This window comes from Pyxicephalus adspersus, chromosome 1 (assembly GCF_032062135.1).
Source record: "Pyxicephalus adspersus chromosome 1, UCB_Pads_2.0, whole genome shotgun sequence".
NCBI classification, from domain to species: Eukaryota; Metazoa; Chordata; class Amphibia; order Anura; family Pyxicephalidae; genus Pyxicephalus; species Pyxicephalus adspersus.
The window spans coordinates 14256408-14271120 of record NC_092858.1 but is presented as its reverse complement, the minus strand read 5'-3'; the positions used below and the strand labels follow the sequence as shown (position 1 = coordinate 14271120).

General features: G+C 36.9%; 1 protein-coding gene across 1 annotated transcript in view; it reads left to right on the top strand.

The window, feature by feature from the left end:
• MRE11 (MRE11 homolog, double strand break repair nuclease) overlaps positions 1-14713 on the top strand; it is a gene marked incomplete at its 5' end in the record, with an annotated part of 126849 nt that overhangs the window by 16788 nt on the left and 95348 nt on the right. Inside the window, 4 exon segments of the mRNA XM_072402671.1 lie at positions 1877-1964; positions 4035-4176; positions 7547-7661; positions 11896-12081. Of these exon segments, the coding sequence (XP_072258772.1) occupies positions 1877-1964; positions 4035-4176; positions 7547-7661; positions 11896-12081 (531 nt within the window).

Here is a 14713-nt window from a genome sequence, read left to right as displayed (position 1 = left end):
TAAATCCACATTTTATAGGGAGCAGTGTGTGGCTGAGTGGAAAAGCTTTTATATGAACATCTTTCTTCTGATTTCTTTCTTCTCAGTAAGTGGATATTAGCTCAACTTTAAAGTACCATAATGCTACTGGAGTGCTCTTATCTACTGACTTCTATCCTCCCCTCTTCTGTATGAAGAACATTTTGTGTTGTTGTGAGCTTGATAGTTATAAAACTTAGGACACCTGTGTTGATTACTTGAAAAGTCTCATGCTGTGTTGAAGTTCTTGAACTTTCCTGTGCAGCAAGGCTGTAAATTAAAGTGGAATTGATTAACAATAACATTATAGTTTAATTAGTATAACCTAATTATTGAGGTGCTTTATACATAATATTTATGAATAGGCTTTATACATATTTTATCATGAGGCATTATTCTGCCTCTTTTCATGTTCTGGATGCCAAGACTTTTGGTATCATATTTAGCTAATTGATGTCAAACAGGGCCTAATATTTACATTGCCTCCAAAAATTCCCCAAAGCAGGTTCCTATAAAAGAAGAATTGTTACACTTACCTATTCGTTAGTCAGTATCTGTTATCTTTACACTGTTTGAGCTGCAGCCTTGTTTAGAACTTTAATCAGGATCCAAAGTTCTAAACAAGGTCCGACTTTTGTCGGATGCTTGTGTCCTCCACCACACATTGCGGTTGCATTCCTTGGCTTGTACAGGGCACACCATTGATGGAGGGGTCAGTGCATGGAGGGTGATACAGATGTCTGGTACTCTTAAAGTGTCGAAGACTGTAAAGTCTGCTGCTTGGACAGGAGTCGCAGACCGGCAAGCACGATATATATATATATATATATATATATATATATGTATATGTATGTATATATCATGCTTGTCAATATATATTATTATATATTACACAATACTTATAAAGCGCCAACATATTACTCAGCAATGTACAAAGTCCATAGTCATGTCACTAGCTGTCCCTCAAAGGAACTCACAATGTCCTTACCATAGTCATATGTCTTTAATACAGTACAAGGTCAAATTTGGGGAAAGCAAATCAACCTAACTGCATATTTTGGAAATGTGAGGAGAACCTGCAAACTTCATGCAGATAGTGCCCTGGCCGAGATTGGAACCTGGGAGCAGGCTCTGCATTTAGAGAGCCTCAAACCCTGACCTCAATGCATAGACAAGAAGATTCCTATCTTTTCATTGGGCAGTGAAAGAGCATTAAAACCCTGGCAGTGTCCTTCCTGTGCTTGTTTGCTGCATATGCTGACCTAATACCTCCCAAGTCCCAGAATATGTTAGATGAGCAGAAAGTGTGCAATATATTTAAGAAGTTTGAGGGAACCTTCATTAAATCCAGTTTTTGGGGAGGTGAGTGGGAAAAAAAGCTTCTTAATTTGACCACCAGTGGAACCACCAAGGTTGCCACCCCATACAGTAGTGTATTAAACAACACATTTATAGACGACTACAAACATTAAAATCATGCAGCTCGCTCTACCAATTGATGTTGGCACCCAATCTCCAATCAGCTGCAATTGGAGGAACCTTGTTTGAGAATGGCTGGATTATACATTCATGTCAATCTAATAAAAATCTTTTTAAACTAGGACATTCATGGTTCGTGTTTAATTTGATATATTAAACAAATATGGATCAGAAACACCAATTTTATGCCCTATCTTGTGCCACAATCTCCTGGAAAACAGCCAACCGATGGGGAAGATTCAAGGGTGGTTGTTACACTTTAACCTTACTATTTATTTATTTTATTATGTACGCTTTTATATATTATGCAAAATTGTAATTGTTCTGATAATGTGAATATGCATGTATTTTACTTAAAATGTTTGCTTTCTTTTTGTAGATTTCCCTGGGTTAACTACCAAGATGAAAATCTGAATATTTCTATACCAGTGTTTAGTGTGCATGGAAACCATGATGACCCAACAGGGGTAAATATTCTTTAGAGATAGGGTTATTTGTGCTGTGCAACTTACATTATAGGCAGAACAGTGCATTATTAAATGTGGCACTTTTATCTGGGCGCACCACCCGGCACTTTTCAGCACCCACCCGGCTGTTTTTGGGTGGTTACCAAAGAGTTTGTTCACAATACAGGGGCTGCCACCCACCTAAAATTTCTTCTCACCCGGCTTGAAAAATTTTCTGGGTTGAGCATTGAAATGTGTAAAGATTTATTTAATATCACAGATCAGTCAAATGTGGGAGTTCTTAGTAGCTAATCCTAGATCAGACTCCAACAATTCTGAGCTGCCAAAACATTTGAATCTGTATAGTTATAGGTTTCTGTATTTTATTGCTATTTGATATAAAAGCTTTTTGCGTGTATTTTTTTTTTTTATACATGACATTGCTTTCTCTTACCATAGTTTATCTATGTGTAGTGTTATTTACAGTAAAAGGATAAATGTGTCTAAATTAAAAATATTTCAGTAATGTGTATATTTGTATCTCACTAGTTCTTTAATGTGGTATCTTCATTTTATTTTTTTTTCTGGTGACAATGTTTTTTCATTTTACTGTATCTAAAGATGAGAAGAGCTGTCATCTTAAGAAACCTTAATAGATTTCTTGCAGAATCATCAAGTATTTTTGGACTTATTGTTTTGATATAAGAAAGGGTCCATAAATTTGATATTTAACAGAGCAAAAGGGGAGTAAGATAACTAAATTGTTAGAGCCAACATATAGTATAAAATTTAGTTGTGTAGTATCCTCATTAAAAAAAATAATGAACATTTATTGCATGCAGCTGTGCAATTTATTAGCAATGTTTAGCATGTGCAGTATTTAAGTCTCCATGGAAATTGGTAGCCGTTATTTCTCACAACAGTAGAACTGGAAACAAACAACTGGCTGAACATTCTTACAATAAAATTCTTAAAGAAAACCTGCTTCACCTTCCAACAAGACATTGACATGAAATATACAGCAAAATTAATCACACAGTGGCTGAAGGAGATAAAAAAGAATGTCCTTGTGTGATCTAGACAGAATCCAGACTTATACCATATTGAAAATTTGTAGAGTGACTTGAAGATTGCAGTGCACCCATGGTCACCATCCAATCCAATTCTGGATGTGCAAAGTTTGTAGAGAAGTATCCAGCAGTCTCAGGGCTGTAATTTAAACAAAAGATGGTCCTGACAAAGAGGGGTTATTTATACATCTCATCAAGGCTGCGTACACACGTTCAATAATTGTCGTTTGAAAGGATCTTTCACAGTCCTTTCCAGCAACTGAACGATGCATGAATAAGCGCCGTTCTGCTCTATGGGGGGGGGACGAGCGGCACCGTGCTCTCTCCCTTTCATTTCCATTACGACCGTTCAGTGTTTCTCGTTCGTGGATCCGCCAGGACAGATCCATGAACGGCGAGCTCTGTACACATGCCGGATTCTTGTCCCATATCAGCCCTGAGTTGGTCCCATTCTGGTCCCATATCAGCCTAATTCTGGATTCATTTTTTATGTTTTTTTCAACTGTTTCCATTATTTAATTCACTTGAATGTTACAAGCTGCATTGTGTAATTATACCCGGAAATAATATTTTTTGTGTGTCTTTTATTAAGATTGCAAAGAAAAAAAAGTAAATTTTTTGAAGACGGTAATTTTTTTCTAAAACCACAGTAAAAGCAATTTTTCTAATGGGAAAGTAACACAAGGCCATGTTTCTCCAAGGCAAAAGTGCAAAACCATTGGCCACCATGCTGTGTTGTCAAGTCTGGTTCGGCCTCTCAGACATTTAATGGAAACAGTGTTCTTTAAAGGTGTTTGATGTTACAACTGGTTTGCTTACAGCAGAGATTAAGCAAGGAAGTAACTTGCACTGATATACATACAGCTACTGAAAAAATAACTAGAATCTGAATGTGAAAAATGATACTCTTGATTAAACATTAATTCCAGTAATTGTCCCTGTTGATTTAGTAGCCATGGTGAATCTGTTCTTTTGAGTTGTGTTTGGTCTGTCCTAAATATTGCTTCATTTTTTTTTACAGGCAGATGCTCTTTGTGCACTGGATTTATTGAGCTGTGCTGGACTCGTCAACCATTTTGGTCGTTCCACATCAGTAGAAAAGATAGACATCAGCCCGATACTGTTACAGAAAGGGAGAACTAAGATTGCTCTTTATGGATTAGGTGAGTCTCTCTCACATCATTTATAATTGGAGTTATGGGGTCCTATTACCGGATATTTTAGTGGTCGCCTGTACTCCATCTGCATGTTTTATTAGTCCCCCATGTAAGCATTAAACTTTGGTAATACTGTAGGTAAGGGTTTTAAAACCTTATCAGGTTACTTCTTACTGTCAATATTCTGCTGGGGAATTTCCCCTTTACTTCCTGTCCTGGACCGAAGCAGGAAATAAGGGTAGGGGTTTCCCATTTTGGGCAGCTGTTGCTGGAATGTTTACCTCAATTGAAGGATTTCCAGTTAGGGCATCCCTTTTCATTTGAATGGGCTGCCCAAAGCAACACATTGCTTAGAAAATAGTGCATGGTGTACAGTGCAGTGCAAATCACAGCAACTCACATTATTTGGGTTAGTTTGGGGTGCTATTAAGAACAAATGGCAGTATGGCACATATTTCAAGTGTAAGCACATACGGTATTACTGCACACGGTGAGAGCAATCTTTAAATCAACTAAATGCATTCCATGTGCATCAAAACAAAAAAACTTGTGTTGTTTGCTGATTTGAGAGCATAACAGAGAATCACCAGGGGGCATTTCAGACCTGTGCAGAGAGACCACCATTTCTCTCTGCAGAAAGACTATCACTTCAGAAAAGGGCAATGACTCTTCTCTAAAGCATGCTGTCAGGGAACACGTTTTTTTTGTTTCTATAGAAAATGAACGGCAAGATATTATACACATTTTGCTTTGATGCACAAGAATTGTATTGACAGACATAGTCAGCCTTCCATCTAGACTTCACATCAGTCACTAGCATTTGTCTAATGACAATAATGTCAATCAACAGTTTTAGGAAGTAATTACCACCTACAACCCCAGGGCCTGACGTCCACAGTTTTTACCACCCCCACAATGCAAAACAATTTAATACACATAAAGTGATTTTGTCAGCACAGGGTCACTGCAGGTTATATAAGCTGACAGGAGATATCTCAGCATGAAGAGGAGGAGATGTCTGGTCAAATACCTGATAGAATTTCTAATTCTTTCTTTGTTCAGGTTTTGCTAATTTTGTAATAGCATTGACCTTTAAAAGCAGCACTAATTTATATGTAATTCTTGCTGTTCATGACACTTCTGTCTTTTACTAATGGACATTAAATGTCCCCATAAAAGCCTTAAGTGTTTAAAGTTGTAAAGAAAAACCCTTCTGTTGCGTTCCTCTTTTAAAATTATATTCTTCAGTATTACTTGCAAATTCTATATTTCAAGCAATAAATAGATTTAAAGCAATTTATTTCCAAATGTCAAGTTGTTTTTTATGAGCATTAAAAGTTGGAACACGATTTATAACATCAGTTCAAAATTCAAATTTATAAAAAGAAGAGTAATGTCCTGAGAATTATACAGATGGTGAGTAGTCTCTAATAAATTATGTCTTGAGGAAAGCTCAATAAAAAAACACACTGTCATAGACCTTTAATTATTGATGTATCCAATATCTCAAGTGGATTATTAAGATTCCTTTTAATTATTGTTCTCTCTTTTTTTAATGCCCTTAAAATCTGTGGCAACCACATATCTATACAATTATCTGGCCACGGCTGACTTTTACATCAAATGACCAATTTCTTGTGGTTCTAATAAGTAAACTTTTTGGGCATGGCCCTTACACCACCCCACCTTGGCTTCTGTAACATCCTTCATCTTTTTGGAAGGGCTTTGGAGTGTGCCTGTAGGAATTTTTGTCTAGTCAACAAAAATAGGAGTTTGCTCCTATCACGTAGTGTGTGGGTGATTCTCCCACCATGTATCCATCTGCAAGTTGAACGCTGGCCCCAGTAAAGCCGCATACACACGTGCAATTCTTGTCATTGGAAAGGATCCTTCACAATCCTTTCCAACGATAAGAACCGCAAGATGCATGAACGAGTGCTGTACATACAGCACCGTTCTGCTCTATGGAGAGGGGAGGGGGAGAGCGACGGAGCGGCACCTTGCTGCACACTCTCTCCCTTCCCTTGCATTGGGATCGCTCGTCGTTCATCGTTCATGGATCGGCCAGGACGGATCCACGGACGATAAACGACGTGGGCTGTACACACGCCAGATTCTCGCCCGATATCTGGCCAATGCCGATTATCGGGCGAGAAAATTTGACGTGTGTACGTAGCTTTACACTTGCTTGTCCGAATTGACACCATGATTTTAAATTACATAGGTAGACTGAGACTGTGTAACCACCTTTCCTGAGGTAGCTGGACCTTTCATCTGTGAAACGCATAGATTTTTTAAGCAGTGACGTCCACATCATTGGGTATTATACTGGTATAATAATATACATGCTGTTCATGTTTCAGTTGCAATATTTCTGTTGATAATTCAATATTTATTTTCACTAGGAATGTTCTCTAGCCCCACAGGTTAAGGGGTTGGCTTGTATACTCACAGAGATACTATCAGGGATATATTTTGTCCGCTCCCTTTGGCAATTTTGGCTGTAACAGAGAGTCTTGGTGACCCTTTCACATATATGGATTTCTAGATCATGTGTAACCACCTTTCAGCAGTGAAACGTGTAGATGTTTTAAGCAGTGACTTCCACGTCATTGGTTATTATACTGTTATAGTAATATACATGCTGTTCATGTTTCATTTGCAATATTTCTGTTGATAATTCAATATTTATTTTTACTAGGAATGTTCTCTATCCACGGGTTAAAGGGTTGGCTTGTATACTCACAGAGGTACTATCAGGGATATATTTTGTCCCAGAAGTGCAATCTGCTATTTCATGTTGCATTGCATTACAACCAACGTATTGGTTGGTTGTTTTCAAACTCTTTTTATATATTAAAGTTTATTATTTTAGTGATATTTTCTTGTTTCGTCTGTAAAGTCCCATTTGGTTTATGTTATCTGGTTTTCATTCTGACTCTTTACTTTTAATATTTTTTGAGTCATTGCCCTAGAAAAAGTATAAAGATCCAGACTTCTGCATTTTTGTTGCTACGTGCAATTTTAAAGAAGGCCAGCAGTGGGAGCCCCTAACTTTCTTTCATATAGCAGCATTCCCCCCAGCCCTTTTAGCTGGGCGCACCACCCGGCACTTTTCAGTGACCGCCCGGCTGTTTTTGGGTGGTTACTGAGTTGGGTCACAATACTAGAGCTGCCACCCACCTACAATTTCTTCCCATCCAGCCTCTGGGTTAAACACTGTATAGGCTTCCTTTAAGAGATAGAAGATTGAGAAGAGATTTATTAAAGACAAGCATGTTTCCTCACATCCTATCTCCCAATCCAGTTGTGTGTTTACCTAGGTATCCCTATTGCTATCCTTTGTTAATTGCTCCACCGTTTTGTCTTGCCTTAGGGTCCATCCCCGATGAAAGACTCTACCGAATGTTTGTTAATAAACAAGTCACCATGTTGCGCCCCCGTGAGGATGAATCCATCTGGTTTAACTTATTTGTAATTCATCAGAACAGGTAAGGTCCCTCTGGAAATGTCCTGGACATCTGCTTTATGATGCCAACACTATCCAGAACATTCATTTCTAAACTTGTAAAACAGCTCATTCTGCACCATGCCTGCTGGGAGCCCAATTTAATTTTTTAACACATATCTTCTGCATTCATTAAAAGCATCCTGTTATCGTAATTGCCTCTGACATCTACTTCCATTACCTGAAATCCTCAGCCAATCTGTTATATTGCTTTGAGTGGAACATTACACTGCTTTACTTACACATATTGGATAGGAAGAATTAAAATCACAAACACATACTATTGTGCTGGTTTATGCCAGAATTTATGTCTAGAAATGTTAGAAAGATGATGCATTAGTCATTTTGTAGGAAACCTCTTGTTGCAGAGGAACTAGGTTAGAAAGTTAGGCTTTGAAGTTTTTCTGTTATAATGAAAATTGCTTACTTGACCACTTTATTTTTTGTTTTGCCACCTTTGCATCTTTGTTGCTCTATGTGAAGTTTATTTTTATTAGCAGCTTTAAAAAAAGCTTTCAGGAAACTTTTCACCCTGCTTGTGCTAGACAAATAAGATGTCATTGAAAAGACAAACATGATGGCTGGATAAGATATGGAGAAAAAGTCCAAATCATATAAATCTTTTATAGCATACTAGGTGACCTATACAAAGAAATAATCATCATCATACTTTGCATGACACAATTCTGACCGTCTAAAAGCGATGAAGGAAGATGGATGTAATATTTGTTGTATTTAAGTCTTGAATATATTCAATACGCTCTTCAGTCTCATTTTAAAAGATTTAAGTAGCCAGTAGGATAAAAACGTTAAATGTGTTTACATTACTTCATAATCAGAAGGATATTGGAATCTGCAATAATGTTTTTGTTGAATCCAATTGTTATTCAAGGCTTCAGAGTTTTGATAAAACAAATGACTACAAATGAGGAAAAACAGGTCTTTAGTGAAGCTTGTTATACTTACCTCTCCTAGTGTCCACGGTGCCAGGCAATGCTGTAGTAAAAGAAACCACTGGCTAAAATTATTCAGACACTTTCAGTCACCCATTGTGAATACTAACGGCTCAGACACAGTTACATAGCTTGTCTTAGCATCTGTAACTCTTGCTGGACAGCTTGTTCTGCATGTAAATGTATAGGAAGCTATAAATAAAGGCATGTGATATAAAATGATTTCATATACTAAATACTTTCAGTATTTACATCAACCCTAGAGCTTGTTAGGGCTTCCTTGAGCCATGAGCTATTGGTACTCTCAGGTCAGTTTACCTGACACCAATGATTTTTTTGGCTATCTGTAAGGGTGACATTCTCCCTATTGGCCAGCAATTTAAAAATCATTCTTCCCACTGACCATCATGCTAGGGTACTGTGATCTGTAGTAGCAGGGGTTTCCTGAACCTTATTTCAATGGTTCCTCCATGTTAAGAAAGACTACATTAACCACATAGATTTTTTCATGATAAATAGGCTGAACTTAACATTTCAATTAGAAGGAAAAACGATCAAGAGTGCTGATTAAGGTCTCCTTCAGACTTTCAGGTATGGCAAACTGCACTGCAGGTTAACATGTTTGCACCTGGATGCCCTAGCAGTTGTTTCCTTCAGAGGAGGAAAAGCCAAAGTAGACTGCCACAGCTGTGTTCACAAAGACATGCACAAAATGCTTTTCAAATGCTCTCAATGACCGTGGTTGAGCCTGGGACCCAACAGCCAGAAAGAGCCTTCAATGTTTAAAAACAACAGCAGGCATGGATACAAGTTGTTTAAATGCACCCGGGAAGCTGTACAAGGGTCATCTGAACATTTACACTGGTCAACAAACATTTTCTTGCCAAGCAAATTAAAGTCATTTTAGGTTATGTTTGATGCACAGATGCCAAATACGGTATTATTTTTGCTGCTTTTTTCTTTGTCAACCATTGGCTTGGTAATGATGTTTGCTGCACCTTTTTTCGTGTTTTCCCTTGGAGGCCATGTCACTTTTTTCCAGTGATCCTGCTTTGCTCTACTATCCCACAAGCAGATGAAATATGGCTACTTTGTGTATCCACTTTGCTGTCCATGTAGGAAGTTCACCATTTTTAAATCAACTCATATGGACCATTGGTGTTCATTATAGAAAGCTTTTGTAAGACCATTTTGATATTTTTATATTCTTCTTTAATTTTTATTGAGTGACCTATTGGAATTGATGCATAGCACTTGCCATTATGCAGTAAAACAGATTTCAAACTTTAAGTGGAACTGTCCATGAAAAGCCCCCAGTCTTCTGTACGGTATTCTGGTCCTCCCATATGGGCTAGTAGTCCAGGGATGTTACAACAGTACACAAAGTCTCCATCTTCACTGAAATATGGTAGGAGTGTCACCTCTCTTGTCCTATAAACCGTTATTTTACCTTCCAGTCTCAGACAGTTCTTTTCTTTTAGCCTGGATGCTAAAAGTTCAGATGCTTGTTTTGACTGACTTAGATCACGTATTAAACCATTGAGCTCTTTTTCATGTTCACTTTCACTGCCAACTGCTGGATTACACTCGAAACTCTGTATATCCTCCGATGTCGGATACAGGAATATCAGGGAGTATACTGAACACTGGTATGAGCACTATGCGGCACAGGTCGTCTTGCTGATTCCCACTTTTACTCCCACTTGTTTTTCTTGTAATGATTGAAACCTTTTACATTCACAGCACAAAAATACCAATCATTATGATGATTTTTGGGCCTTCACCATACTAAAACTACACCTAATTTTAAACTTTTCAGTTTTCCACTGACGTAGACACTCTACACAAGTTTTGCATACCATATGTGGAGCCAAATACTTATTTTGGTCCCCCAGTTTAATACCAAAATATGCAAGATATGCTTGTTTCACAAATTCTGTAATGTTTCTTCTCTGTTTTTGCTGAGAATATTCACCACAAATGTAGCAAAATACATTAGGGTAATTTAAACATCTTCTTTTTAAAGAACTCATATTTCTGTAAAAATAGAAAATGTATAAATAAAAAAAGGGAAAGGAAAGTTTCATGAAAATAATGCTACATTTAATATATAATATGCAAAACATTGGTTTAAAAAAAAGATTGATAATATTATGCTGTGTTAACATTTGTTGTCTATTCTGATTACTGTATCACAAGAACTAGAGCCAATGCAAGGAAACTGATGTCATTTCTGGATTCAGCAGACCTGAAATACACTATATAAATAAAATTTTAAAATCCTTGGCAAGAGATTTTTTTTTTTTTGTTGAGCTGTGTTATAGGACCAAAGTCTCCTGATAGACAGTCTAATCAAGTCCCAAATCCAAAAAAAAGGTATATAACTCATGTGGCCAGGTGTTGATTGACAAACTACAGACTTTAAAATCGGCAGTGACAATGCTGATACTAATATGTCAAAGGAATATTAATGGAGTTTAGTCTCAACAAATTTACATTTATGGCACATGCTTTAATATGCACAACATGTTAACAACTATAATGTCAAAACGTTGCCATCCACATAACAAGTTCCTAGACTTTTCTTAAAGTATAAGTCCTCAATGTCTCAACAATTATCTACTTGAGATGTTTCATAGATATTCTATTTGCTTCATCAAAATGTCTCCATTACGTCGCATTTACTCCTGATGAAGCAGATAGAATTTCTGCGAAACATGCCGAGATGGTAATTGTTGAGAATGAGGAGTCATCAAGGACTTACATACATTAATATGAGAAAAGTATAAGTAACTTGTTTTGCGTACCTCAAGGTTGTTAACAAGCCACTGTGATTAGTTTTTATCATTCAATCTGTGATGTTTTATATAACACACTACTGTTATGGCAAATTGTTATTGATTCCAGGTGCCTGTAAAGCCAAAATTTCTACATTCTAATTTGCTGATATTCATGTCCGCTGCAATATCTTTTTATTCCCCTGTAATGAAAGCCAGAATAGCCTGCTTTCAGAGCCTGACAGTGACAATTTGCAGGGCATGATCATTGCCAGACCATCACAGAAAGCTAGATTATCTTCAAAGACCATTTATGTATCAGTTTTTTTCTGCTCGTCTGCAGGTAAAATGAGAGATTGCAGTTTCAGATGGTGTGGGGTGGACATGTTTCTGTACATAAAGGTCTTAAACATGGCCCCATTATAGTTTTACATTACAAAATTATTTAAAGAAATAAAGTATTGTCTCTTTGCTGTCTGTTTTTCAGGAGTAAACATGGGAACACCAATTACATCCCTGAGCAATTCTTGGACGATTTTTTAGATCTGATTATTTGGGGCCATGAGCATGAGTGTAAGATTGCTCCGACCAGGAACGAGCAGCAGCTTTTCTACGTGTCGCAGCCAGGAAGTTCTGTGGCCACGTCACTCTCCCCTGGAGAGGCAGAGAAGAAGTAAGTTTATAAATGTAATTTTTATAATATGCTCTTTTTATTTAAATGGTAATGTCACTGTATATTTTAGCTTCTAAGCTATGCAGAAGTCCAGGAAGTACCATTTAGCAATTTATTGTTAATGCAAGATACTTGAACATGCAGACATAGGAACTGCTGTTGCTGCTTTTGAAGCTTTTAAACTTCTGGACGATCATCTTGATCCAGCTTTCCCTAAATCAGCGAATAAAGCATGAAATTAACGAGACATTGTAATTCCAATCCCATGCATTTACTTTGGGGGTTAGTGACCCACCAAAGAAGCCACTGACAGCCCAGAAATCTTCAGCTTTTAATGAAACATATTGGTGTTATTACATATTTCCTTAAATTCTCTTGTTACCAGATGTCATTGGTGCCTAGAACAATCTTAGCAGTGTGAGTACTCTACCCAAATAGTTTTTTTCATTGATATATAACAACTTTTAAAACGTAACGTAAAATGTAAAAATGAAAAAAAAAACATCAAGGCCCTTTATCTCAGGAGGGACAGACAATATCCTTTCTGCATAAAAATTATCATGCCTGCCTGGTTGCAATCACCTGTGCCTTTCTGCAAATTGTTGCATTAAGGTTCTGCTTTTATAATGCTTTGCAGAATTATTATTAGAGTCAGACACGTAAAAAAAAAAAAAAAAAAGTTTTACACTGTGTTTTTATTTTACTGTCACTGGACGATCATCTTGATCCAGGTTTCCCTAAATCAGTGCATAAAGCATGAAAATAATAAGACATTGTAATTCCAATCCCATGCATTTAGTTGGGGGTCAGTGACCCACCAAAGAAGGCACTGAAAGCCCAGAAATCTTCAGCTTTTAATGAAACATATTGGTGTTATTACATATTTCCTTCAATTCTCTTGTTACCAGATGTCATTGGTGCCTAGAACAGTCTTAGCAGTGTCTGAGTACTCTACCCAAATAGTTTTTCTCATTGATATTTAACCATTTTTAAAATGGAACTAAATGTAAAAATAAAAAAAAAACATCAAGGCCCTTTATTTCAGGAGGGACAGACAATATTATCCCTGCTTGGTTGCAATCACTTGTTTCTTTCTGCAAATGTTTGCATTAAGGTTCTGCTTTTATAATACTATGCAGAATTATTATTAGAGTCAAACACGCTGTGTTTATATTTTACTGTCACTTTTTAAAAAAATAGATTTTTTTATTTTTTCCTAGTGAATGCCAAGAAAAAGAAATAATCTCACACCTGTCGCTAGCAGCAGTTTATTAGGAAAGCTGTATGAATTTATTGCCTCTAAACTAAGGATTGGGGACCCATCGGTGTGGCTCCAGATCAATAGTAGAGACTGGGAGCTGTCAATGGCAGTATGCCCTCGTAGTACAGTAATTTCCTGGCTGTCAAAAGGGAAAGTAGATTAATGTTCTTTCCACACAGGGCATAATGCTGAGATACAGAGAGCAATACAATACTTACAGGGGTTCTGACTGTTGTATATACTGTTTATTGCTACAAAAATAGTTTAACTGACCAAGGGCTACATTTAATTGAAAAATACACTTTAACATGTTTGCTAGGGAGAGGTTATAGTAAAGCTGGCCTAAAATGATCTGTAGGAGACCATCTAACAAGTCTTTTCATATTACCCCAAGCATGCAGACTTCATACCACACAGTATTTGATAACATAAAAAGCATTTGATGCCTTCTTCTTGCTCTTTTTCTGGGTTCTTTTTCTTACATCACTGATTTTGCACCGCACAGAAGCGAGAATGGGTGATTTGCTGTTTCCGTCAGTCAGTTACCAATTGGAAGTTTGATCGGATCTCTTGGTGGTGAGCAAATATGACAGCTGATCTCCTTGATGATGCCTCATTGCTTCCAAATGCTAATGTGTGCAGCTGTTTAGTGGTTATAGATTTATACTGCGAGCGAGCTCCTGGCAGAACACTACATAAAAAAATTTGAAAAAGCTTGAATGAAAAAGAGTCAGTGAGAGGGAAAATCCAATAACATAAGATGTTATTAAACGTAATATTATATGCAGAGTTTTCATAGCTTGAAGTAAAAATAGGCACAGCTTGTTCCTGAAGTTAATTGCCCAAGAAACAGAACACTTAGTTTTGTTTCACTCCATGATTTGGAGACTATGGAAGCTTTATAAAAACTCACCGGCTTTATCAGATACCTTCCAGCATTTTATCATAAAGGTTGAAGTTATTTCTAGTGATGTACGCCAATCACGAATAAAATGAGTATGGCAAGGCAAAAACTTTTTGTTTTTTGATCATTTTTTTTGTTTTAAAAAAACTGAAAATAATATTGGACGTTGTGTGCAAATATTAGTCTCATAATTTAGTCATAGTTTCGCCTGCTTAGGCTTCTTCAGGGGAGTGTGAGATAACTATATATAGGTAAACGGTAAAACATTTTAGAACACAATATCAGTAATAATAACAGTTCTATATGGCACTATGAACTGTGAAACTGATTTAGAGGGGTTTTTGTTTGGTTCCCAACCTTACTTGTTTGTTTGAATTTATAATCACTTTCATTGTTACATGAACACTTATTATTGTTTGATTTGCATTTAAACATTTTTGCTGAATACATGTTTTGCCAAAAAAAAA